Source organism: Camelus bactrianus, chromosome 4 (assembly GCF_048773025.1).
Source record: "Camelus bactrianus isolate YW-2024 breed Bactrian camel chromosome 4, ASM4877302v1, whole genome shotgun sequence".
Taxonomy (NCBI): Eukaryota; Metazoa; Chordata; class Mammalia; order Artiodactyla; family Camelidae; genus Camelus; species Camelus bactrianus.
Window position 1 is genome coordinate 65,468,049 of NC_133542.1, and position 27,947 is coordinate 65,495,995.

General features: G+C 36.6%; 1 protein-coding gene and 1 pseudogene across 6 annotated transcripts in view; one reads left to right on the forward strand and one right to left on the reverse strand.

Moving 5' to 3' along the window:
- LOC105065282 (complement C5) overlaps window positions 1–24,732 on the reverse strand; it is a 34,770-nt gene extending 10,038 nt beyond the window's left edge. For 3 of the 6 annotated variants that reach the window (XM_045513121.2, XM_045513119.2, XM_074362131.1), the window contains exons 1-16: window positions 24,616–24,732; window positions 23,743–23,935; window positions 21,094–21,256; window positions 19,967–20,037; window positions 18,396–18,487; window positions 16,895–16,977; window positions 15,441–15,543; window positions 14,413–14,527; window positions 13,682–13,808; window positions 12,748–12,863; window positions 12,100–12,285; window positions 9,676–9,879; window positions 8,277–8,486; window positions 8,037–8,186; window positions 6,417–6,546; window positions 1,108–1,173 (exon numbers count right to left, since the gene is read on the reverse strand). In XM_045513121.2, coding sequence (XP_045369077.2) covers window positions 1,108–1,173; window positions 6,417–6,546; window positions 8,037–8,186; window positions 8,277–8,486; window positions 9,676–9,879; window positions 12,100–12,285; window positions 12,748–12,863; window positions 13,682–13,808; window positions 14,413–14,527; window positions 15,441–15,543; window positions 16,895–16,977; window positions 18,396–18,487; window positions 19,967–20,037; window positions 21,094–21,256; window positions 23,743–23,935; window positions 24,616–24,680 — 2,074 coding nt within the window. In that variant the 5' untranslated portion in view covers window positions 24,681–24,732. Of the gene's footprint in view, window positions 1–1,107; window positions 1,174–1,209; window positions 2,641–6,416; window positions 6,547–8,036; window positions 8,187–8,276; window positions 8,487–9,675; window positions 9,880–12,099; window positions 12,286–12,747; window positions 12,864–13,681; window positions 13,809–14,412; window positions 14,528–15,440; window positions 15,544–16,894; window positions 16,978–18,395; window positions 18,488–19,966; window positions 20,038–21,093; window positions 21,257–23,742; window positions 23,936–24,615 lie in introns of those variants that run through there. The other 3 variants (XM_045513120.2, XM_074362133.1, XM_045513122.2) reach the window with 3 other exon arrangements.
- Window positions 21,494–23,715, forward strand: LOC105065265 (small ubiquitin-related modifier 2 pseudogene; annotated as a pseudogene).
- Window positions 24,733–27,947: the final 3,215 nt, after the last annotated feature.

Below are 27,947 nucleotides of genomic sequence, written 5' to 3' on the forward strand. Positions count from 1 at the left end.
GACATTGGTGAGAAGGGGCTTTGAGAAGAACAAAGCATTCTGAATGACTGTTATTCAGTCTCTCTTGAGCTAAGCGCTTTACCTGCATGACCTCATTTAATTCTCCTAACTCTGCAAGGCAGAGAGAAATTGTCTCCATTTTGCAGAAGGAAAAACTGAAGCTTGGGGAGATTAAGTAACTTAGCTAAGATCACATAGCTATTAACAGTAAGCCAAGACCCAAACCTAGTCTCTGATTGTAAAGACGTAGTTCTTTATGTAATGTCTTCTAAAGATGCTGTCCTGGCAAGCACCTGCTGAAATGGGGGAAAACTTTGTTGTTGTTGTTGTTGTTGTTGTTGTTGTTGTTGTTGTTGTTGTTGTTGTTATTACACAGTATCTGTAACTCTCCCAATCATTAACATTATTAATAATGTACCTGAAATTTAAGAGCCATCTTTCAAATAATCTGGACTGGTCTTGAATATTAATACACCAAGGAAAAGTGTCAAGCAAAGCATAGTGGTCACCAGTGCAGTGGGATCTACTATCAGTCTGATCTGGGTTTGAGTTCTGGCAGTGCCACACACTACCCCATGATGTTGGGCATGTTAATTATGATTAATTTCTCTGTGCCTTGATGTCTTCATCTGGAAAATGGGAGGAATAAGAGTACCTATTCCATGTGACTGGGATGAGTTTTCAAATAGAAAATCTCATTATAAGGCTTAAAAGTACCAGCACATAGTAAGTGCACAAGTAATGTTAGCTATTATTATTTCATCCTAAAGTTCATAAGACCTAGCTTTGTGAAAATTTAATGGAAGCCATGCATTTAACTGCTGTGCCAGCTACTCTGATGGAGAGTAAAATCTGTGAGACAACTAAAAACTGGCTCTAACCATAGAGAATGGCTATGATGGTAATTATTTCCTTTAGGTCAAGACTATGTTAAATGAATAGGGGTTAATTTACCCAGTTTGATTTACCCCCAGGGAAAGTAAAAGCTGGAAGTGCCCACAGATCTTTTTCACTTGCTCTACAGCAATTAGCTAGAATGAAAAAAATGTAGCAGATCCTGGGTTATTCCATCATAACTTCTGAAAACAACATGAAACTTTGGATTACCTAGGTTTTCAATTTGCTCTTTCAAATTTCTTCTTGATCTGAGAATTTTCTTAAACAATCCATCTGCTAAAAAACGCAAAGAGAACATCCCTCAGAATAAATGCTTCCACCAAATTGTTTAAATTATCAATTTAGATGACTGGACGGAGCACATTTTCTCCGAAATAGTGTTCTAGTTTCCACAACAATTCTGATCTACACAGTCCTTTAGTACAGGGATGTACATGAGTCGAGTCAGCATATTCCTTGGTAGTAGTGTCATCATTTGCTCTTTGCAAAAGCATTATCTCAAAAAAGCTCAAATATGTTAAGACAAAAAGCAATAACATTTTTAAGGTGGTTTTTTTCATCTCTTTAAAACATGTTTAGTGAGTGCCTCCATTCTTCCAGTTAGGGAACATAAAGATCAGGAAAACCCAGGCCCTATCCTCAAGGGATATCTCGAAAATCTAAAGACATGAAATCGGGGTTTATTCCACTGATGTTACAATGCTATACTGAGTACATGGGGACTGGTAAGGGGTTTAATTGTGCCCCTCCACAAATTCATATATTAAAGTCCTAATTCCCAGTACCTCAGAATGTGACTATTCTTGGTGAGAGGTCTTTTAAAGAGGTAATTAAGGTTAAATTAGGCCACTGGGTGGGCCCTAATCCAATATGACTGACGTCTTTATAAGAAGAGATTAGAATACAGACATACACAGAGGAAAGACTGTGTGAAGACACACGGACAAAGCGGCCATCTGTGAGCCAAGGAGAGAGGCCTTAGAAGAACCAGCTCTGCTGGAACTTTAACATTGGACTTCCAGACCCCAAAACCACGAGGGAAGGACTTCTGTGGTTTAAACCACCCAGCCCGTAGTACTCTGTTATGGCAGCCCTAGTAAACTAACACAAGGGGAGGAGTCAGTTCTCCAAGGTCAGCTTGGGAGTGGGCACTGGGGGAGAAGGTGAAGTTTGAGCTTTTAATGGAAAATTCGAGGATAAAGTCACGCCAGGTGGAGGTGTGACAGAACAAGGGCTCCTCTCAGGTGCTCCAAGGAGACAAGGGAGGTTTGAGGACAGAGTCTTTAAAGGGAGAGAGAAAGAACATAAAGAAGATCTTGGGGCAGCTTAATCCCATCTATTTAGACTATATTCCTGTAGAGGTAGTTCGAAGCTGGTGAACGGTTTTATGTAGAGTACTGACAGACTTATCAGAATTATATTGTGTAAGTGAAGGGATAGAAAAACATATTCTGTGCAAAAGTAACCAAAAGAGAGCACAGGTGGCTATACTTATATCAGATAAAATAGACTTTAAGTCAAAACTGTCCCAAGAGACAAAAAAAGAGATTATATAATGATAAAAGGGTCAATCCACCAGGAACATATAACAATTATAAATATATATGTACCTAACATCAGAGTACCTAAATATATAAAACAAACACTTACAGAACTGAAGGGAGAAATAGACAGCAGTACAATAATAGTAGGAGACTTCAATATCCCATTTTCAATAATGAATAGAACATTCAGATGGAAAATCTATAAGGAAAGAAAGGACCTGAACAACATTATAGACCAAATGGACCTAACAGATATATGCAGAACATTCCACCCACCAGCAGCAGAACCCACACATTCTTTTCAAAGGCACACAAATCTTTCCCCAGGATAGATCACATGTTAGGTCACAAAAAAAAAAAAAAGTCTTAACAAATTTAGGAAGATTGAAATCATACCAAGTATCTTTTCTGACCACAGTGGAATGAAATGAGAAATCAACAGCAGAAGGAAAACTGGAAATTCATGAATATGTGGTAACTAAACAACATGCTCTTGAACAGCCACTGGATCAAAGAAGAAATCAGAAAGGAAATTAGAAAATACCTCAAGACAAATGGAAACAAAAATACAACATACTCAAACTAATGGGATGTAGCAAAAATAGTACTAAGAGGGAAGTTCATAGTGATAAGTGCCTAATGTAAAAAAGAAGAAAGGTCTCAAATAACCAACCTAATTTTACATCTCAAGGAATGAGAAAAATAAGAACAAACTAAGCCCGAAGTTAGATGAAAGAGGGAAATAACAAAGATTAGAGCAGAAATAGATGAAATAGGGAAAAAAAAATGAAACTGAGTTTTTTTGAAAAGGTAAACAAAATTGAAAAACCCTTAGCTAGACAAAGAAAAAAAAGAGAGAAGACTCAAATAAGTAAAATCAGAAATGAAAGAGGAGACATTACAACTGATGCCACAGAAATAAAAAAGATCATAAGAGACTACTATGAACAATTACATGTCAACAAGCTGGATAACGTGGAAGAAATTAAATGAATAAATTCCTAAAAACATACAACTCACCAAGATTAAATTATGAAGAAACAGAGAGTATAAACAGATTTATAACTAGTATGGAGTTTGAATAAATAATCAAAACATCCCAACAAAGAAAAGCCCAGGACCAGATAGCTTCATTGGTGAATTCTGCCAAACATTTAGAAGAGAATTGATGCCAATCCATCTCTTCCAAAAACATTTCCAAAAGATTTAATAGGAGGGACACTTCCAAACTCTTTTTATAAAGCAACCATTACCCTGGTACCAAAGCCAGACAAAAACATCACAAGAAAATAAAACTACAGGCCAGTATCCCTGATGAATAGAGGTGCAAAAATCCTCAACAAAATAATAGCAAGTAGAGTCCAACAACACATGGAAAATATCATACACCATGACCCAAATAAGATTTATCCCTAGGATGTAAGGATGATTCAACATATGAAAATCAATTAATGTGATACATCACATTAGTAAAAAAAAAGGATAAAAAACTACATGATAATCTCAATAGAGGCAGGAAAAGCATCTGACAAAATTCAACACCCTTTCATGATAAAACCCCCCAATAAACTAGAAACAGAAGAAAAGAACTTCAACATAATAAAGGCCATATGTGAAAAGCACACAACTAACATCATACTCACTGTTAAAAACTGAAAAGTTTTCCCTCTAAGATCAGGAACAAGACAAGAATGCCCACTGTCACCACTTCTACTAAACATACCACTGGCAGTTCTAGCCAGAGCAATCAGGCAAGAGAAAGAAATAAAAGACACCCAAATCTGAAAAAAAGAGTAAAAATTGTCCCAGTTTGCAGACAAAATGATCATGTATATAGGAAAAAAATTCCTCCATAAAAATCTGTTAGAACTAATAAATGAATTCAGTAAAGCTGCAGGATTAAAAGAAAAACCAACACAGGAAAATTAGTTGCATTTCTATATAGAAACAATGAACTATTCAAAAAGGATATTAGGAAAGCAATCCCATTTACAGTGGCATAAAAAATACTTAAGAATAAACTTAGGTAAGGAGGTGAAAGTCTTGCATGCTGAAAGATACAAACACTGATGAAAGAAATTAAAGATGATACAAACAAATGGAAAGACATCCTGTGTTCATGGGCTGGAAGACTTAATACTGTTGAAATATTTGTACTATCCAAAATGATCTACACATTCATGAAATCTCTATCAAAATCCCAATGATTTTTTTTTAACAGAAATAGAAAAAGCAATTCCACAATTCATTTGGAAACACAAAAGACCACAAATAGCCAAATCAATCTTGAGGAAGAAGAATAAAGTTGGAGGTGTCACACTTCCTGATTTCAAACTATATTTCAAAGCTACAGCAATCAAACAATAAGGTACTACATAAAGACAGACATGTAGACTAATGGAACAGAACAGAGAGCCCAGAAATAAATCCATGCATAAAGGATCTAGTAGGATCTTCAACAGCGATGCCAAGAATACACAATAGGGAAAGGATATTCTCTTTAACTAATAGTGTTTGGAAAACAGTATATCCACATACAAAAGAATGAAGTTGGATTTTTATTGTATACATACACAAAAATCAGCTTAAAATGTATTAAACACTTAAATGTAAGACTTGAGACTCTAAAACTCCTAGAAGAAAACATAGGGGAAAAGCTTTATGACATTGGTCTTATCAGTGATCTCATGGATATGATATCAAAAGCAAAAAATAAACAAGTGGAATTGCATCAAACTAAAAAGCACAGCAAAGGAAGCAGTCAACAGAGTGAATAGAAGACTTACAGAATGGAAGAAAATACTTACAAACTATATATCTGATAAGAGATTAATCTCCAAAATACATAAGGAATCCCTACAACTCAATAGCATAAAAACTAATAACCCAATTAAAATGTGAATTAAGGACTTGAATATATATTTCTCCACAGAAGATATGCAAATGGCCAACATCTCTATGAAAAAATACTCAAGTGTCACTAATCATAAAGAAAACGCAAATCAAAGCCATAATGAGATCACACCTGTCAAAATGGCTATTATCAAAGAAACAAAAGACAGTAAGTGTTGAAGAGGATGTGGAAAAAAAGGAACATTTGCACACTATTGGTGGGAATGCAAAATTCTGCAGCCACTAGAAAAACAACATTGAAATTTCTCAAAAAATTAAAAACAGAACTACCATACAACTCAGTAGTCACACTTCTGGGTAATTATCCAAAAAAAAATTGAAATCAGAGTCTCAGAGAGATATTAGCACTTTATGTTCACTGCAGCACTATTCACAACAGCCAAGATGTGGAAGCTACCTAAATATCCATTTAGATGAATGAATATAGAAAATGTATATATACACACACACATACATACACATAAACACATTCACATATAGTATTCCATTGTGTGTGTATGTATATATATACATTTTCCATATTATATATATACTATACATATATACACACACAATGAAATACTACTCACTTTAAAAGAGAATGAAATTTTGCAACGTGCAACAACATGGATGAAACTTGGAAGATTTATGCTAGGTGAAATAAGCCAGACGCAGAAAGACAAATAGTGTGATTCCACTTATATGAGGTAACTAAACAATCAAATTCATAGAATCAAAGAGTGAAATGGTAGGTGCCAGGTGCTAGGCGAGGGGAAAATAGTAAAAAATTACTACCCAATGAGCATAATGTTTCAGTTAAGCAAGATGCATAAGTGCAAGAGATTTGCTGTAAAACATTTTGACTATGGTCAGCAATAACATATTATACACTTAATAATTTGTTAATAGGGCATATCTCATGTTAAGTGTTTTTACCACAATAAAAAAATTTAATTTTAATTAAAAAGAATCACACAGTGAGAGCAGTGAGGATTTTGAGGGAGACTGAGTGTGGATCCAGGAAAAGCAGTGTATTTTCTTAATAAGAATATTCAGGTTAGTTGGTTGAAAACAATTAATTACCATCTTGTTGGGAGTCATCTGCATTTGCATTGGTGAGGACAGTGAGTCCTGCTAAGTAGAATACTTCAGCATTATTCATGCCATCACTTGCTCCACAGTCTTGGTTACTTTTATCTAAAGATTGAAGTACCTGTTCAGAAAGAAAATCATTCCACGCCAAAACAACATTCAGTGGCTGTAATGGGGAATAACTGACTTGTGTATATTGTTAGTTGCAAATCATTCACTTATTAAACAGTAAAATCTAATTCTCCAGTTTTCCCAAGCCTTTCTTCATTTCCCTAGTTTTCACCTCATGAGTCTACAAATACATGCTATTCAAAAATTCACCCAAGAGCTAAGCAAGCCTAAAGAATGTAACATTCATATGGAAGTTCTAAAACAATTTACACTCTCATGTCTTGAAGCTTTGTACATCAAATTAGCTAATAAAATATCCTTTGAGTGGTTGAATGAGTGGACGAATAAGTAAATGAAATACTCACCACCCCTCAGGGTCCTTTACCAGCTCTAGTTTCTAAATTCTGAGTCAGATGAGATCTCGTGTTTTATTGTTCCACCCAAGATAGAGTAGAGCACAGAAATGGTAAGGAAGATCAGTTTCTGATGAGGAGGGTTGGCTCCTCATCAAAGCAAGTGACTGTGACCCATATGAACCATTAAAGTGATTATGGGTTATTGGTGGGTGGGAGGCAGGCACTGGCTGGGGAAGGAGCAGGAAAGGGGAGACAGGTATTCATGATTTCTGCAGTTTTCATGGGTAGCCATATAGTCTCCCCTGTTTTCTGTTTCCCTCTCCATCACCTTTCCAATGGATTTAATATACTCAACTCACCAAGAACCCTAGTATTTTCAATCATATCCCTTCTCTGGAGGAGCAAGAAGTTTAAATTTAATTTTATACATTAACTTAAAAGGCACCCTCTCTCAAAGTCAGTAAGGTTATTGCTTATTCCAGCAAATGGCTTAGTAAACAACATGGTGTCATCAGTCACTGAAAGGAAGATAGTCTGGAATTGGTTGCACTTGAAAGCTTGTTTCTAAATGTGTTTTAATTTATTCCCAGAGAAAACTACATTTTAGCATTTCACTGAGGATATTCCTCAATTAAGTGTGTTTGCATAATACAAAATAATTGAAGAGTAATTTAACTGGATAATTATCTTTTATATACTTAAAAGGCTAACTAAAAGGGGTAACTCAGACTAACAAGTTCACTTGATTCTACTCTTGCTGGGATTTCACACAAGGCAGAATGTCTAAGTCACCCAATATCTTAGTTTTCCTCATTGATAATATGGGAACTCCATTAGTAAGGGCTTAATGCATTTTACATATCTTTATTATTGATATGTATCTCATAGGATTATTGGGAATATACAATAAGATAATAGATTTAAGGATCTTACAAAAATACTCAGCATATAGTAAGCATTCAATAAATGTCAGCTGTTGTTATTATCCTTAAATCTAGCCGAGAAGATAGACAGTGGTGTAATCGTGTCTTTTTCCTTTATCCTTCTCCCATGACTGACCCACAGAACCCTGAGAGAACTGTAATGGCCTTTTGGCTGCAACACCTGCCAAGCATCAGTAACCACAGCATTCACCCTACTTAACTTTTTCCATGGGATTTTTGCTTCTCTCTTGGATGCCATATACAGCACGGCCCACTGATGACAATGCTACCCACGATTCTGACTGAGTTTCCATAAGAAGAGATATAGCTTCGCCTGGAGAGTGCACATCTTTATTTGGAGACAGATGGATCTAAAATTAGTTGAAAAAGAAAGTGTCTTAGTGTGAGATAAAACAGGCATTCAAGAGGAACTCGGGCTGGGGAGAGTACTTATAGCTCACCTGGAGCTGGTTGCCACACTTTTCTTCAATATTTAGGCAGACTGAGTCAGACACTAATTCTGCTGCCTGCTCTCCTGTGACGATATAATAGACCAGGAGATGGGCTCTAGGAACCATGTGCTGAGTCACGGAAAGGTTTAAATGTTGGTAAGGTGAACCTGGGAGTTTCTTCTCTTTGCCGAAGTGTACAATTCTGCCCTTAGACAAAATCTAAAAATATACAGCAACAAATATGCATCAGAGTGACTCTAATGCTGGGCTAGTAATTAGGAAGGTGATAAAGATAAAGGGGATTAATATTCATCAAGAATATACCATGTTCCACTATTTGTTTTATACATTCTCTCCATATACTGCCTTGTTTTATGTTATTCGTATGTCTGAGATCTTTATGCTACTGTGATCTAACAAAATTTTAGAAGCAACTTGTCATGTTCAATGTAAAAAGGGGGTTTAGATTTTGTTGGATATTGCATTAAATTTTAAATATTGGTGGGGGAAAAAGAATCTACTATGTATTAGGCACTTATACATGAAGACATTCAATCCTCATTGTGTTGTATTGTGGTTTTATTAATCCCATTTAGTAGTTATAGAAGTTCAAGCCATAGATGTAAACTGTCCCATTAGTTTAAAAGGTGCCTTTCTCAGAATCAATAAGGTTATTGCTTATTCCAACCAAAGGCTTAGTAAACAAGATGTTATCAGTCACTGAAGGAAAGATAGTTTGGATTGTTTGCATTCAGATGTTTGCTTCTAAACATGGTTTTATCAAGAAAGTGAACCCTGATCTTGTTGACTCAAAGCTCATACCTCTTCCAATATATCATGCTGCCATCATTGCTAGTTTGTATTTTAAACAGCTACGAACAATGCCTAGAATCACTATATCCATTCTTGAGCACAGGACTTAAACTCTTACTTTTGTAGATAAGGTATATTAAGGAATATTGGCAAGGCCTAGCAGTCCAGTGCTTGGTAAAACTCTGATTGGGCACAAAACATTGCTGTGGTCCCTGACCAGTCTGGAATGGAGGCTCTGATCACACCTTTGGCATTGTGCCACAGAGAGAATATCTGTCTACGAGTCAGAAGACCTTGAATGAAATTCTAAACCCACTACTAACTACTTGTGAATGTGCAGGTCACTTGACATCTCCAAGTCTGTTCCACTGTCTGCTGAGCTCAAAGAGGTGTTCTGAGGCTCTGTTTAGCGGATATTTGTGAATGTGCTTTATAGACTATATGAAGTTTTATGTAAGTTCATTCATTCATTCACTAAGTATCCATTGGTTACTGCTTTGTGTCAGTTAAGGAATCATTAAAAGGATTATTTGCATAAGAAAAGAAAATGCTGCAAGTAGGGGACTAGAGGCAAGAAAGATATTATTGAATTTACCAAGTAATTGTAGTGTGTAATCTTGTCAACATATGGACTTTTAGGGGTAACAGTTATGCTCAGATATTCTCCCACAAGCAAACTCTTGTAGCTGTCTGTCCAGCTAAGAGAAAGGAAGCTTTGGCTTCGTGATGAGTAGGCCACTGCTTGATAGTCATTGCTGGCCTGATATTCTTCTGGGAGGTCTGGGTCATCAGTTCTGACCTAAAGAAGATATTGTAAAAAAAATGTAACACACTGATGCTTAACTTTGCATCACTGATGATAATGATGATGGTAGTGGTGGTGGTGGTGGTAACTGTTAGCACTTCTCCAGCATTCACTTAGTGCCAGGTCTGGTTCTAAGTGCTTGACATGTATGAATATATTCATATACCTTATATACATCTTCAGGCTTTACAACATCTTATGAAAAGGCAAATTAGCATTCCACTGCCTTAATATTAAAGTGAGCTATGTTATCCAGTAACTACAGAAAGGCAACTGATTAAAAAATAATGAAATTAACTATGAAAATCTAGGCTATTGTAGAAGAATCTAGTGAAGTCAAAAAGAGAAAAGATCCGAGATCTAGGGTTGGCCTTCTTTCTTAAATGACATGTCAACTTACTGACTCATTTCCTTCTGCCATAGGCTGGCAGGAACCAGGAATTTGAAAAGAGGGAAAATGTGGAGAGGAATCTGGCAATTCCTAAAAGTTAATAGAGATGTTGGGTGTGAGTGGAAATAGTGGTGAATAATTTCACTACTTCTCAGGAAAAGGACAGGGCGAAGGATTTAGGAGAGTAAACATCTGTTCCTGATGCTAAAGTACAGGGTCATGGGGAACTCACAAATATATGAGTCTTGCTGTACCAGTTCTTGAACAAGGGCCAGAACCATCTATGCTTTCCTTGAAGCTGAAGAGTTAGATGTTATTTGCTGGTGAAGGTAATATGACAACAAATGAACAAAAGAACAAAGAAAATATGCTATTAGAGAAAAGGGAGGCTATGGCATTTGACCCTTGTTAGGTTTGGGAAGAAATATATGCATTTAGCCAATTAATATTTTCTGTTCCCTAGTATGTGTCAGGAACTATGCTAATTGTTGGGGACACAAAGGTGAACAAGATCGACACAGCTCTTGTCCTCAGGAGACTTGAAATCTATAAGGGGTACCTCCCCCGATTAGCAGAGGGTAGTTAGAGAAGGCTCCTTGGAGGAATGTGACTTAAAAGCTGACCTCCAAATAAGTAAGAGTCAGGGAATAAAGAACTGGGGAAGAAGAGTCTGAGGTGGGTTAGAAGGCCTATGGCAACAGAGAGCAGGGCATTAGGGAGCTGCAAACTGTCCAGTGCAGCTAGTTTGAGACATGATGGAAAGAGTGGTGAGCAATGAATTCAGAAAGGGGAGCCAAGGACACGGTCAACTGAGATCAGGTTTGTATCTGAAAAAAATCATTCCACCCCTTTGCACAGCGAGGAGGGTGCTTGGGAGGAGAGTGAGGAACTGGGTAGCTGTGGAGCCATTCACTGAAACAGGGTACCAGGAGGAGGTTTAGGTCTGAGGTTGGCAGGTGGCCTTAGTTTTGGACAAAGCAATGTTTATGCTTCTTTGAAAGAGCAGGAAAAAGATACAGAGACAGCAGTGTCTATAAGGATCTTGAGTGTTTAGGATGAGTCTTCAGCATAAGTTATGGGAACAGATGGAATCAGAGAAAATATGTCAAATAAAAAGGTGTCATGTAAGAAGAGAGGAACGTCTGAGTAGAATCCTGAGCATCACCCTCACTTAGAGAGCAAGCTAGAAATTAATACTCCAAAATGGAGACTATAAAGAGGAGAACAAAGAAGAAAAATAAAAAGCAAGGAAATAGGGGCCATAACAGATTGTTTAAAGAAAAAGACAATGGTCAACCGTGCCAACTGGCTAGAGAAGGCAAGAAAGTTAAGGACTAAAAAATATCCAATGGTCTTGACAAGCAGCTCAAGTGAGAGTAGTCCCAATGGAGCGGGAAGGGCAGAAGCCAGATCTTAGTAGTTTGAGAAGATGAGGGAGGAGGAGAAAGAGAATGCAGGCTATTCTTTAGTAGAGTTAGTATGTGAATTGAGGGAGAAATGATAAAAGCTGGAAATAATGGGTAAGAGAAGATTCTGTTTGTGTGCTTATATTTCATTGACAATTCTTGTTCTAAATTTTTCAGATCTGAATAGCGCTGTTTAGCATAAGAAGAAAAAATTATTTCCTAAATACAAAATTGTCAGACTCATATTCTTTATGTGATGTCCAGTACGTTAAATTCTATTTCTTTAGCCTACAAGTCAAGAGTTTTAGAGAAATTCACTAGACTTATGCATAAAATCTCCCCCATCTTTCCTGTGTACTTGCTACCACACAGACTGAGGTGCTATTAGAAAATGCAACATATGAGAATTTGGCTCACGTGAAACTCCAGTGTTGTCACATCAGGGGGAATGTTAACCACAAATGAAGCTACTCCGTCACTATAATTTGTTGTACTTTTTCTTGGATCCAGATCTCTCTTCTCCTGAGTTTTATCAATTGTGTTTGCTGTCAAGGTTACTGCAATCCCTCCTACGAAATGGGCAGAGGCATCCCTCACCTGCACCTATTGGACCAAATTCATTTCAATAGTTAATGCTGATTCTTTTACAATTGGAAAACCCTGGAATAAGTCCCTCCTTCAGTCCCAAGCAAAAACTTGGTGGGATTTAATTCCGTAGTCAAACATGGTTCTCTTCTTAAGGTATTTTAACCATTCCAGGCATACATGACACGAACTACATATAATTCAATGTATAGTTATTGCATGTTTAATAAGAACAGGGCACTGCGCTGTGTTCTTGTACGTAAGTCATGGATTGGGTGAAATGATCACCAGGCTTGGATCTAGACTGCTGCTTTTCATCACAGCCTTGGTGATTGCTTTATCTTATTTGTCACCCCCTCACTCTATACTCCATCTAAGTGTCTCCATTGAAGGTCACATAGGAGCAAGACCTATCAGATCTTTTTCTATGTCCTTTCACAGATTAGAAACGCACCATATTAGATTTTCTAATCATCTGACCTTGATTGAATATGGAATCCCAGGCTTCAGGAAAAGAGAAGTAGGAAACAAATCCAGTGTGTAAGGAGACCGGATGTATTTGACATCAATTGCTTTGGTTTCTTGGAAGAATCTACCTAATGGGATAACAGGTATCAATTTGAGAATTTGACAAAGAACAATGCAGTACATTAATCTGCACAGGAGCCCACCTTCTCCCTCTGTATGTCTTTATTTGGACAAGGACAAGTCATTCATCCATTCTTCGGTCATTTCACACGCAATTATTAATCTAAGTCTGGATGATTGCTATGGTTACCCTGAAAGAGCCTGGCCATTCCATGAACCAGTAAAGCACATTTTGCAGGAGGTTGGTGAGACACCCATTCATCAGTTTCAACTATAGTGTCTTGCTCCAGACCATTTGTCGTATCACTTTTCTTCACATTCCACCCCCCCCCCCCCAAATAATGGAGCAGACCGTCATGCCCTCTACGAGTCAATAATCTTGTGAGAGGAGACACTTGTGAACTAGGTGGGATTTCACAAGGCAGCATTTAAACAAATACCAGGTAGTGTGGTAGAATAAATGTGTTAAATATTTAATAATATGTAAGCGAACACTCAACTGACTCAGGGATGCTCTCATAATGTGAGTAATTTTACCATATCATTTGTTTGTTGCAGGTAAAATTTTTTGGTACCAGCATTACCTTTTCTTTTTGATAACATAAAAGGCTATCCTTTGCATACAGGAGTAGGGGGTCATCACTACAGAAAGATGTCTTTCATGAGTATTTCCTCTGCACAAAGCTGGTGGACAGTACTTGGTGGAGCATATCTGGCAACCGTACTTGCCCAACATTGCATCAATAACAAGTTGTACATTTCTATGCAAACTTTGAAATAGGAAAGAGCTGTGAAAAACGAATTTATAGCTTAGTTTGGAACTCACCTGTACTTTCTTGTACTTTCACAAAAATATTAAGATACTTTTTATCTAAATCTTCTAGACTTTTATAGGACAGTTTTTTAATTGCCTCTGAAGTATTAAAATTGATTTGTGCAACTCCATTGATCAGCTGTTTTTTGAAAGGGGAACGAAAAAGATAGAAACTGTAGTATTAGAGAAGAATTCACTGAGAGAGAACAAATTCTGCTTTCATCAGCCTGCAAAATCTTCACTTGATAATGACACTAGTTATAGCTACTACATGCATAAGCTTAAAGCATAAACTTAATTCTATGAGGTATTATTTTTAACTGATTAATATTTAGGTCATTTCTTTTAAGTCTGAAGCCTCAGACCATGGAGAAATAACCCTGGGTAGGACTGAAAATCTCTGATTCATAATCATGTCTCATCCTGCTCAGAAACTGAGGCTATAATTTGGGTACCACTATTTATCTGATAGAACCTTATCTCAAGTCCAGGATACCACATCCATAAAAACTTCCTTTAGCAGCAGGTTTTTGCAAACTCAAGCCTTTATTTGAAGACAAATATCACTATAACTTTTCTGCTTTTGTCAGTGGAACTTCCTGAAGTCCAAAGTATTATTGGCCTTGCTTTGTTCTATTTAGTTCCATGAACTCTTGGGGCTGAAAGCCCATTTTCAATCTCTATACTCTGGTGAATTGACCCCAATTCTCCGTTTCTATGAAAATAGCTTGATTTTTTCTTACCTCTGTTTTTTGTGTTGTTTCAAGCATCGTTTCTTTTATACTGTCCTGTAAATCTTCTCTTATCCCAAAAGAGACAGAAACTTTAGCCTCAGTTACATTCTTATTATAAGGATATCTGTCAAAATAGAATACAATTATCCTCTTTTTTGGTAAAGCAATTATAGTAATGAGACACAGATAAAATATAACTGTGAAATTTGCTTTTTACTTGTGAAATAGTATTTATGTCCAGTATTGCATTTCGTCCTTCCACTCTGCAGATGCAGAGGTAGGGTAGGTATTTTTATTCCTATTGGCAAATGAGGAAACTGAATTCCAGGAGACAAAAAGAACTTGCTCAACTTCTCACAGTGTTTAATTTCATAGCAAGTTAGCGGAGAATTTAGGACCCAGGTCTCTTACTTGTAAGGGGCCACATTTCTTCCATGACTGCAGCATGGTGTGGCTCCCCATTGCTCCTTTTAACAAAACAGGCAACATCACATCCTCCCCATATGTACTGGAGGCAAGTTATTTTCAGTTTAGACTCATATTTGCCTTTTGAGTCAAAGGAAAATAGGAATTTTTCCTATTTAAATATTAAACAGGCAAGTCAGTGTTCACATTAGTTTGTTTTCCAAGTGTGTTTTCTGGGCCTGCTCAATCAATTCCATAATCACTTTTGATAATTAATATTAACTAGGTCACAAATAAAAAGTGAATGCCTTCATATCATATTTTTAACACCTAAATAGTTGTAGTCACCCAAATAGTCACTATGATATTCTAATCTTTAGGATTCTTTGCTTACAAGATTGTAAAACAACAGTAAGATTGGAATCAGCAAATACACTTTCAGGCAAATCTCCTTGAAGCCACTTCCCACAACTATGGCAGGTATTAATCACAGTATTTTTCACACTGAATCTCAGAGTCTCTCTCAACATAGGACCCCAGGCAAGCACTACCAATCAGTCATTTTTGACTCTTGAATGAAATTTGTTTGCCATTCAGGGGCTAGATAAATCTGAAAATAATAATTTTCTTACCTAGCTTTTATAGTAATCTTGAAGTCCTCAAAGTTTTTATGGCTAATGAAGGAATTTTCTGGTTCTACTAAGATAAAGAAGTGTGGTTTCACTGAATATAAATCTAGGCAAAAAAAATTATATACAGTTTAAACTATAACTGTATTTCAAACAAGAAATTTTGGTAAAATGAGATGGATCAACTTTAGTAATAGATGGCCTTCCACCTGACCATGAGGATCATCAATACCCCTGGGAAACCTCTTCATCCTCCCAGAAGGGACCAATCTCATCTCTGCTCCAGCAGTGATGTCTTTGTTAAAGCATATGGGTTACTGTCAAAGTATGAGCTCCATGAGGACAAGTCCTGATCTTGTTTATCTGTGTAAACCTTTTCCCCCAGTGCCTTTCATATAAGTGTTTGATAAATGTTTCTTATATTGAAATTTTCTTTCTTCTTTAGCATCTTGTGTTTAGCAATTCTCTTCCATTCAGTGTCCAAGATACGAGCATTTATCTCAGACTCTCATATAGGAAAGACATCTTCTTGTTATTAGCTGTAGAAAATAACTTTCTTACAAAATGAGAATTAGAACAAAAGAAGCTTTTAGACTTTCCATCTCTTTGAAACTATAATTCACAAATAATACTTTTGACTGCTTACAAGGCTATGTCTTTTCCTTATGCCCATCCAAGAAATGATGCCAGATTTCACAATCCTATTTATTACGCACTGCCCTGCAGGATGCTTAGCCCAATGAGAGAAGGCTGTCCTTCAGAAAGAAGGAACACTTGGCTCCAAGGTGACCAGGGCAGGTGGTAAGGGGATGACTATAGAAGGGCAAAGTGCGTGTCTCACTGTTCTGGCTGCCTCTCTCTGTGTCAGAGAAAAATGCCCTCCAGTGTACTGGTGAATAGACAGAGCAAGGACTTTGTAACTATGAACAGCATCCAAGAGTGTTATTAAGCAACTCCAAAGTTGAGTTTAACTACTTCAGAGGGTATTCTGTTGCTGTGGCTTTAGCCGCAATTTTTTTACACGTACTTGCTCTTCTCTCCTAATTATAAACACCTCTCTGCCTCCCCATCAACTTGGTGGGCAGAAAATATGGTTTAAATAGCTTAGTAACAAATTTACATGGGAGCAAACAAATTAATATTCCAGTAAGCTCCCATGAGAAATGAACAGAAGGGACTATTTATAACTTAACTATTAGTACAATTAATATTTCCAAAATAAGTATACCATGTTTTTTCCCAAACATTGCAATTTTCCAAACACATCATCAATTTTTAGGGTTGATGGGAAGGAGCACTGGCTTGGGGTTCAGAGGGGACATTCTCATTTTCAGCCTGGATAAAGTGGTTGTGAAAACCTAGAACATTTCTAGATCACTTCTCTCGGACTACAAAATTATTGAGGGCAATTTTCTAAAAATACACATTGGAAATCTCAGTAATTTATGGGAAATTACCATGACTTCTAATCTCAAAATATGCAGTTCCTGTTGTTGTGAAGTCCTCTTTGTATTTAGCTTTAATTGTCCATAAACCATATCTGTGAAAAAAACACATTTAAAATTTAAATACCACCAAATAATATATCTTTAATTCGTTCAATGATTGTAGCTAGTATTCAGATAAGCACTAGTATGAACCAAGCACTATTCTAAGTGCTTTACATGTGTTAACTCATTCGATTCTCACAAAAATACTAGGGAACAGCTTATGCTATTATCTCCATTTTATTATCAGAAAAATAAGGCCCAGAGAGGTGAAGTAATTTGCCCAGGAACACACAGCTAATAGGTGGTGGAGTTGGGATTTAAACTTGGTCATTCTGGCTCCAAAGTCCTTGCCTTAGATAACCCTGACAGCAGCTTCAGTTTATGTACCACCTAATTAATATACCATATTTGAAAGAGGTTTTAAATTATAAACAAAAACATCAATTTTAAGAAGAGTTGTTGTAAGCACACTGAAATTTATTTTCATATTATTGATTCATTTTCTAGTATATAAAATTATATATTGAGCTAGAAAATATTTTTGAATTTAAAGGCATTGATTATGTAGTTGATGAACAATATGGAGGTTTAATCACATTAATAGATATAATATACTATATAGTATACCAGAAAATCAAGACTTCATTTCTAGGACCATTTGATCAGGTTAAATTTATCAAAATAATACAAATATATACTTTTGGAAATTTTACAATCCAAGGCCAGTTTTAGAGGGACAATGTGGTAAAAGGAAAGAGCAAGAATGAATCTGATCATTGGACAGATCTGGGTCCTCTTTTCAGCTCCACCGTTTAAAGGCCATGTGGTTGAACAAGCTTATACATTTCTCTGAGCCTTAATTTCCTTATCTTGAAAATGGGAATGATACAGGACCCAGCAGAGTGCTTGGCACATAGAAGGAGATCCATAGTATCAGTTCCCTTGCTGCTTTGAAGTGTTAAATTTTCAAGGCATTATGCAATATACAAGTCTCAATTCATATCTCAATATATCTTCCAAGTTCTAGGAATAAATGTCAGAGAAAATTCCAAAGCCTCTATGGGATATTAAATACTGCTAGTGGACAACTTCCATTTGTACATTTTCTCTCTCTCCTCTATTGTACTCTCAACATTTGGGGGGCAGAGTCTCTCTCCCACAGAGTCTACTACCTGGACTCTGCTATGGAAGGTGCTCACTAAAGTGAGTAAAGCAGACTAGCATGGTGCTTACAGCTGGCAGTATTATATGCGGCCCCCATCTCAACGCAGAAGAACCCAAGCAGATGCCACCTTTCTTTAGGTAGGAAGGACACTCACTGGGCCTGAGGAGAAGAGCCAGAACCAAACTTTCCTTACATTATCACCTTTCAGTCACATGTTGATGGCTCCATCAGACTGTTCAATAACCCCAGTGACCCCAACTGCTTTTGAGAGAAACAACTGTACCAACAAATCATTTAAAATACTTAGGATTAGATGGAATCTTGAAGTCAGGAAAACTGATAATTCCAGTATAATTTTTTTTTCCTATCACGGCAACTTCTAACCCTTCTGGATCCTTTGAATGAAAAGAAAAACAAGTTTCATTTTTTTAAAACAAACTATAAACACAGAAGTCACATATAAATATAATATTTAATTGATAGTTCCTACAGAAATATTCACTAAATTCTAAGAAACTTTGTTGAAACTAAGCACATGTGATGTTGATATGGATTTAAGGTGATGACTGTCAACTGGTCAGGCTTGTTAACAAAGACTAATTTCTAAGGCACAAAGGCAAGTTTTCAACAGACAGAAGTGGTATGGTAAATATTTAGGGTATGTTAAGAAAACTCCCAGGAGGGCTTTCCTCCACCTCCCTTCTTCCTGAACAGGACCTCCAGGATCATCTTCAAACACCGTTTTCATGATGTCATGCCAAGTCCCAAAGACTTCCTTGGCTCTCTGTGTCTTCAAGATCAAATCTGAACACATTGGGATATGCCACAACAATAGCCTCCAACCAGTTCAATGGCTTCTCTCCATGGGGAACTCCAACAAGAGAACAATGAGGTTCCTAAACCCGCTGTCCAACCCACAATTTTTCAAACGTAAAATAATCCACCAAGTCTGCCACTGTTTCTCCTGGAAGTGTTTCCAGGCCAGCCTGCTGTGGCCAAGTCACTGTCATGATCATCTCCACATTTTTTTTCTTCCTGGCTCCAGACCTCTGCTCCTTCCGCACATCACCTGAGACATGGTCCGGCTTCTCTCTATCAGACCCTCTCCAAGTTTCCTTTCAGATCAAGCCCAGGACCCGTCCTCATCCTTTTGTGGTGCCCTCTAGAGTAATTTCGTAATCATCTCCAGCTCCCTTCACTTCAAGCTGGCCTGCTATCGGTCCTATGTCCCTTACTTGGTTTACTGCATTGTGTGCTTAGATTCTGAACTCAAATGTTTATGAGGGAGACACCCCTTAATCCCCCATTTAAATCAAGAGAGGCTACGTGCTGAAGCTCTGGAGAAAGACAGACTTGGATTTGAACCCTGATTAAGCTAATTATTTTTGGTATGACCTCAGTGGTTACTTAATTTTTCTAACCTTTATCCTGTTCATCTATAAAAAGGAGATATAATTATGTTGATCCTATAAGGTTGTCATTACAATATAATACATGTTATGCACTGTTCACGGGTACCACAATTTATACTTCTACAACCCTTACCACATCTGCCCACGCTTCACAAAGAGCAAGAGGAAATAAACTAATTAACTGACTCACTTTAGAGATGGAGTCATGTAAAGGTGTTCTTTAATGGGGCCATCAGAATGTATTTCAACTAACATTGAATTTACACAGAAAAATTGTCAGGTAGGATAATAGAAGTATAAAATTACCAGGTTGTATCCACAATAGATGCTAAATAAACACTGGTGTTTAATAGTGAATAAATTAATGCCACATTTGACTAATGTTATAATAAGGAAAATTCTTTATTCATATAATGAAAATAACCAAAGTTAAATTTTGATTTAAACTAGTGGAATACTCACTATAAAAGTTAAGGAAACTTCTCTTTGTGATGGCTTTAGGTCTTCATCCAATGAATAAATTCTAACTTTTACTGTGAGAAAAAAAATTGTCATTATTAGAAGTTCTGTGCAACTCTAAACGATCTGGCAACAATATTAATAACCCTATAACATGCAGGCCATGAAATTAAAAATAAAGTTAAGAAAAGTCAAAACATAAAATCTAAGTTTAAAGGGAAAGATGAATTAGGATGTCGAATGTGAACTTTATATTACAGTAGAAAAAATATTCTTTTCACAAATTTCCTGAATAAGGTTCTTTTAAATATTTCTCTTTATGCATTTAAAATATGACTCAACTTGTTAAGTTGTATATTTACTCAACTTTTTGTATTTTTAAACCACTGATAGTTAAGAAAGACGGCAGCTCATTAGTTTCTGAATTTATTATAGAGCAGAGGAGAAAGAACATAAGCAGTACGTTGTGTCAAAAGAACCCAATGAAGCATTCTCTAATAGAAGGAAGATGCAGGCACGTCTCAGGATATAATTAAGTACTTGAGTGCATAGAGGGTGGAAACCTCACAGGCACTACCTTGCTCCTTAGACACACAGTCATCTTCTGATCAGGTATCTAAGCAACAGTTCTGAGTTTCTAAGGTCAGGTTAATGTGTACTGGCAGGGACCTTGACCTGTTGCTAAAATTATCTCCACTTCATCTTATCAGGTGATGCTTATTTAGTTAGCATCATCACCATCACTGTCACCTTTAATGATCATTTGTAGAGTGAGATACTGAAAATTAAAAATTAGAAATTTTTAAATTAAAATTCAGCCTCTGTATTAATTTTAAGTTCTATAATACATCACTTTAAGTCTTTTTTTCCCCAAATATTTTGAAAGGAGCCTTGGCATCATTCTGAGAAAGGTCTTTCCTACCTCCAAATTATACTCACATTTTGCTGATTCTTTGTTTTTATAATTTACAATTTAACCTTTAGTTTGTCAGCTCTTTACTTTTGTGTATGGTGTAAAGTTGGGAATTAATTTCATTTTTCTCCCACAAGATAAGTCACTTGTCCCAATACCATTAATCAGGCCATCCCATTTCCCTCCCCCCAGAAATTCAGTTCCCTCTTTATTATACCTGACTGATCTGAATTGTAAATAGGTTTGTCTGTCTGAATGAAGAGAAATCCATTGTCATAGCGTAGTGGAATTTTTGTTGCTTTTGAAAAATGAGCAGATACAATTTCTAAATATACAAGTAAAACTGCATTTGGTTCTCCAGATAAATCTTTTGGTTGTATCTGTTAAAAAAATTAATGGAAAAATTTTAAAAGAAAAAATTAATGGAGGAATATTATATAATTAAGAAAGAAAATAATATAATTTTATTATATAATTATCATTTTATTAATTAATTATATATTATTAACTATATCTTAATATAACTATTAAGATAATAAAAGCATTTATCTTTTAGGTATCTATGAAAATGATTTTAATAACTGTGTAGGCAACAAACATAAAAAAATCTGTAAAATAAAGCAGTAAATATATTCTTCCAGGAACACCTTTGTAGTTTCTTATTGAATTTAGTCTGAAACAATTACTTTTAAAATGTTGATCCAGCATAAATGTCTATTAAAAATGACAATCACTGAAAAAATTCAACTTTTAATAGACAAAATAACCAAAAGTAATTAAGAAGGATAAAAAACTCAAAAGCTCATCAGCAGCTCATTCGGTGTGGACCTGGCACCTCTTTTGTGAAGCGGTAGCTGAGGAGACTCCGGCGCTCGCCATGGCCGATGAAAAGCCCAAGGAAGGAGTCAAGACTGAGAACAACGATCATATTAATTTGAAGGTGGCGGGGCAGGATGGTTCTGTGGTGCAGTTTAAGATTAAGAGGCACACACCACTTAATAAACTAATGAAAGCCTATTGTGAACAACAGGGTTTGTCAATGAGGCAGATCAGATTCCAATTTGATGGAATGAAACAGACACACCTGCACAGTTGGAAATGGAGGATGAAGATACAATTGATGTGTTCCAGCAGCAGACAGGAGGTGTCTACTAAAAAGGGAACCTACTACTTTATTCCAGAATTCTGTTGCTCCAGACCAAGAAGACATTCTTAATTAGAAGACAGCAATTTGGTTCCACCACATTCTGACTACTACAGTATTGTTTTCTCTATTCTTTCATTTTCCCTTCCCCCATTCCTTTATTGTACATAAAGTAACTGCTGTATGTGCACAAGCATATTGCATTTTTTTTTAAACTAAATGGCCAATGGTATGTTTTGATCAACATCAAATGGAGATGGGATGGGGAAAAGTATTGGTTCTGTGAAAATACCCCCTTTCTCCATTAGTGGCATGCTCATTCAGCTCTTATCTTTATATTCCAGTAAGTTATTTTGCGCTCACTGTTTAACAAAAAAAGAACAACACAAAAATCCTTGCATACCTTGTTCGATTGGAGAATTTTAATGTTTTTCATTTATCATTGTAAAACCAAGGACAATTTTATAACTTTTTTGTACATAGCTGTTACATGTAGGGCAATCTGTCTTTAAGTAGGGATAAATTACTCTAAAAGAAATGAATCCTAGATAGTTTTCCCTTCAAGTCAAGAGCATCTTGTTGTTTAAATAAACTTCTTGTTAAAAAAAAAAAGCTTATCAGCAATGGAGAGGTGGGAGAATGGGGGGATTCATATGTCAGGTGGAGAATAGACTACATGACTTACCATGTAGCAGTATAAATGAACAAAATATCTTATATTTAGTTATATTTGGACTTACACTGAAAGTTGAAACTTTTCTTTTGCTAATGTTTTTCGTGTCTGTTGGTCATTATATAATTAGTATGCAGCTGTCTTCAAATAAATTGCACATGCTAAGTATATTTTATAGTAACAGAGTTGTGGACATGTCTCTAATTTTTAAATTATTTCTTATTTTTCTTGAACATTGTTCACAAATTTGTTTCAAAGAAAATTTGAAGTCCAAACACAAAGTACTAAAAGCCTATGGTAGATACATATTTTAGAGAAAAAAATTAATTTTTCTAGAAAAGCATGGGATTAGAATGTTGTATATAGTTCAGGAAAACAAATGTTCAAAATGTTCTCCATTCACTTCTCTGAATTTTTTTAAATCAACAGAGTCAAACCTATGTTTATGTCTCTCTCTATATATATTTCTTTTCCCCCAATACATAAAATTCAAATATCTAAATTATCTCTTTCTAGTATTCATCATGTAATTTTGAAACAAGTACATGCGTTGATTGATTTAGTTTTCAACTCATGTCACCAAATCTTTTCACCTTTATCTGCTTCATTCAAAATTTTACATTTCTGGGCCACCTCTCTCTCTCCCTCCTCTTCGGAGACAGCCTGTACTCTGTCTGTGGAGTGTGGACCTACTTTTACTTTAACCTGAGCACCCAACCCCCACACCTCATGGCCTTTCTCTTGCCTTTTGAAACAGCCTATACTTTATGCAGTGTGTATCTCCCTAAATAAATCTGCCTTTACTCAAAAAAAATTTACATTTCTGTACATTGCCCCCATATCAGAAGCAGATTCTCTATTTAACATTTCCCATCTACTTACATGTGTAAACATATGACCCTTATTTCTCACCAACTAGTGAACTCACTTAATAGTGTGATGTATCACATTTTTATCCAGATATGTAAAAAGAACCAGTGCACCATCTATATGTATGTTTTACAAAGAAATATTTGGTATATAAAAGAAAATATAAGAAGAATACATACAGTTAAGTTCGCAGAGCTTTGGAATTTATTTTCTGGAGATAAATAAACTTGGCCAGAAGAATATGTAAAACTTTTGTCAGGATAACTTTTAATAGCAATGGTCACTGGAAAAGATTCTGTGTATCCTTGAACTTGAATTACTACATTTTCAGAGGCTCCTACATAGAATACTTTAGGTGCTGAGACAACATATCTGTTGAAACAGTGAAATTTAGAGTCAATCTTTAATACAACATAATTTTTAATGTTTGTCACTTAGTTCAAATTAGCAATGTTTCTTATATTTAACAATATGTTTTTTCTGAAGGGGAGGTAATTAGGTTTCCTCATTGATTTCCGCTTGGAGGAGGAACCAGGGATTGAACCCGGGACCTCTTGGGTGCTAAGCATGCACTCTACCACTTGAACTATACCTTTCCCTCAACAGTGTTTTTTTTCCTCAAAATTTTATTATCTATGATAAAGCCAGAATAGCATTCCGCAAGCAACCTAAGGATGAAATTTCAAAGAGACAGATGGAAATGATTTTGATCAGTTGCAGGCAGGGCAATGTTTAATAGCATCCTCTATAAAAAGTGCAAATAGGGGTCACACTTCTGTCTTGAATTTTTAATCAAACTACCAATCAGTAAAATCACTCTTACCCAGGGCAAGGGTAACAGCCTGTGAAAATAGAGTATTAGAATATAAGTCATGCTAGGTCACAAATTACACACACTAAAAAACAGGGTAATAACACTGGACAACAAAGAGGAAATTCCCTTGGAGTTTTCAGAACTAGAAAGTTAATTTCATGTGGCATTGACTGAATTCTGTTTTCTATAAAAACACAACCAAAATACATTGCAAATTAAAATAGGATCCTTCACTTACATTTGCTCCTGTCCCCAACTTCTTTCCAAGTAGAAAAAAATACACACTATGCTTAAAATGTCCATGGCTGGGTTAGGATTAAACTGTTGATACAACCTTTCTTGAAACTGCCCTCCTTTTTGTGAACTCAGCTTGAAGAATTTGGTTAAATAAGTCTTCAGGTTAATTATTAATGTCAGATAGTAGGATCACTGAGAAGGAAACCTAAGAACTGAGATGATAACCTTTTAATGTCCACAGGTAATTTTGGAATTCAAAGCAGAGAAACTTGATTTTGATGAGTAAAGCAGAGAAGACACCCAAATGGGAGTCTCTAGGAAAATGTTCAAAACTGGACACAGATACAAAACATTTGGAGGCTGCTCTGGTCTTGAACATTTTCCAGGTATAGTAGATACAACTGATGCCCTGACCAGATCCCCTTTATTGGGCCTGGTGTACCTATCCTACAGATGCTGTAAGCGTTGACTGCTAACGTTTCCTGATTGCTCCCTTCGCCAGGTAATTCGTCTCAGACATGGGAGACAGCCTGCCCAAAAATGCCTGGGAAGTTACATCCTCTCCCTGGGATTGGCCTATAGTCAATAACTAACTGATTCTGGGGTACAACAGACTGGCTCCCTTGCCTCAAGGTGGGACAACCTTGTGGTACCATTCATGCTATAGAGCCCCTCATGGGATCAAGCTGAGGCTAGGCCTTGGTCGAAACCACATCTTTGATTAGTTTCTCTCCTGTCCTGCTTCCCTCACTGATTGCAGGTTTCTCTGGAGAGAAGTCTCACAATAAACCGCTTGCATGAGAGTGTCTCCCTGACTCAGGCTCTGTCTCTCAGAAAACATTCTAGATTTAAGGAGCATGAGAGGGGACTATCATCCTGACTCAGCGTGGAATGTCTCAGATACGTAACCTGTTGGAGGCTTCCCAGAATGAGTCCAGTTTGAATCGTGCCCACGAGGCCTGCACTGATCCACTTTAGAGCAGATCTGAAATCCCAAGGCAGACTCCCAAATGCTGAAGTGTTTCCAGGAACTTTTGGACTAGAAATGACCCATCAATGACTAGGACATGGGCAAGGAAAGTAGGACGCTATTACTGTCTTACTTCCCTCAAGTCTGCATTCAATTGCATGCACAGACCCATCACAAACTACATTTCTAGGTGTAGTCAGGATGGCTGGTGGTTAGGGTGATGAGTTTTGTAATTGCCCTTCACTTGTCTATTTTCCCCTATAGACTACAGTTTCATGAGGATGGGTACTGGGTCTAACATATACAATGGGGATACACCCAGAAGTTATCACAGCACCTAAAAAAGACACTTAGACACTCAATAAATTGTTGCCAAATAAATGAATAAATGAATGCATCATCCAGTGGGCCAAGGGAGATGACATTGAAAGGATGGTTTAGGGCAGATTGTGTATGGTCTTGAATGCCATGCTAAAGAGTCTAGAAGGGAAATGAAGGACAGTTTGACCTTGCTGCCCTCACTCTGAGGATGTTGACAGCTCTTTATGACCTACTAAGTGTTCTCTACACTCTATGCAAAGAATTAGCAAAATTATTCTCTAAAGTTAAAATGCAAGCAGAAATTGATGAAAGTCTGAGATGTCAAACATTCGTTTACAATAGCAACTTTAAAAATGATCTACCATAAAATCATTAGATTTTTGTTTTGCTATTCAGAAAAGGCAGATTTTATTGGACACAGGAAAAATTTTCCAGCATAACATGATCACTGACAGATAGATGAAGTGAACATATGTCATTTTGTGGCAGCCCAGCATCCAGCCCCCTTCCTGACATCATTTCAACTCCATTTTGGGGGATTCTCTTCTCCACTATGTTGTCCTGGTGGAAGCATAAATTTAAAAACAAAAGCACAGGAGCCTCATAACTGCAAAGCTAGACTTCATCAGTTTGTTTGGACTAATGGAATTGTATGAATAGTGAATGGACAGTCTCATGGAAGTGATGTTGCTGACATATATGCTGTTGCAAGAACTTATTCTGAACTGGGGCCAGTTGGCTAATATTTAAACCTCTGTCTGACCTATGTTAGGCGGAAGCAACGATAGGAAAATTCCTAGGCAAAAATGTACTGAAAAGGATGATTTAATGTAAAAATGACTTTAGAGTGCAGCTGGTGCAACTGATAAGTCTGGCATCAATTCAGTTCAGAACATTTTCAGACCAAGAATGTCAGAAATACTCTTATCTCAGATGAGATTGATTGTTGCTGTGTTTTAATTTTTGGCCAATTGTCTCAGTAACTGAACCCATCTGAAGGAAAAACACACTTTATTTCAAGGCCATGTTTAACCTATGTCAACTCTTGTCACACAGGATTCAAAACTTTGGCCACAAGGGGACAATTTGTGTTTCTTGGTTTGTACTCAGTCCTATGTATGGACTTACATTATCACCATGAAGGAACAAATGCAGTGACAAAGATTTGGAGCCAAAAAAGTTCCTGGTCAAATTTCACACTGTTATCAGTACTATATAACTAAAATCGGCCACAAACATTTGACATTCCCTAATACTGAAACTTTTAGAGTTTTTCCCCTATCTTGTGACAAATGGGAAGAAAAAATTGCACAACTGAGGTTAAATCAGGTTTCCTCAACCACAGCACTACTGACATTTGGGGGTAAATGATTGTTTTGGGTGGCTGCCTTGTACTTGTAGGCTGTTTAGCAACATGCCAGGCTTCCGCCCACTAGATGTCAGTGGTGAAAACAAATGTCCCCTGGTAGGGAGCAGGGCAAAATGGTCCTTGGTTGAAAATCAGTAGATTGCTGTATAGTTTAGCATTTAAAGGGAAAATGAGGAAAGTACTTACTTGTATTTCTATCAAAGATACAGAATTCATCAAACTCTCCACTTGAACTGTTTGACTATTTTTAGTTATCATCACAAACTGTAATTCCCTTAGTTTTCCTCACGAGGAGGAAAATCATTATCTCAAATACCATCTCTAATGATGACTTCTAAATTTATATCTTCAGCAGGAAACTCTCCCTCTAAATCTTGGAGTGCTCCAGGATTCAGGCCTTTTTTCTATCTTCTTCTACCTACATTTATGCATAGGTAATCTCAACTAATTGCATGGATTTGAATACACACCAACATACTTAAGTTTCATTCCCTGGACCTCTCTTCTAAACTCCAGAGGTGTATATCTAACTGCTTTACTCAAAATCTCCACCTGAATATCTAATTGCATCTTAAACTTAACATATTCAAAACTGAACTTCTGAAGATCTCCTTCCCCCATAACAGATCAAACATCAAAGAATTGTCAGACATCTAAAGAAAGTCTCTAACAT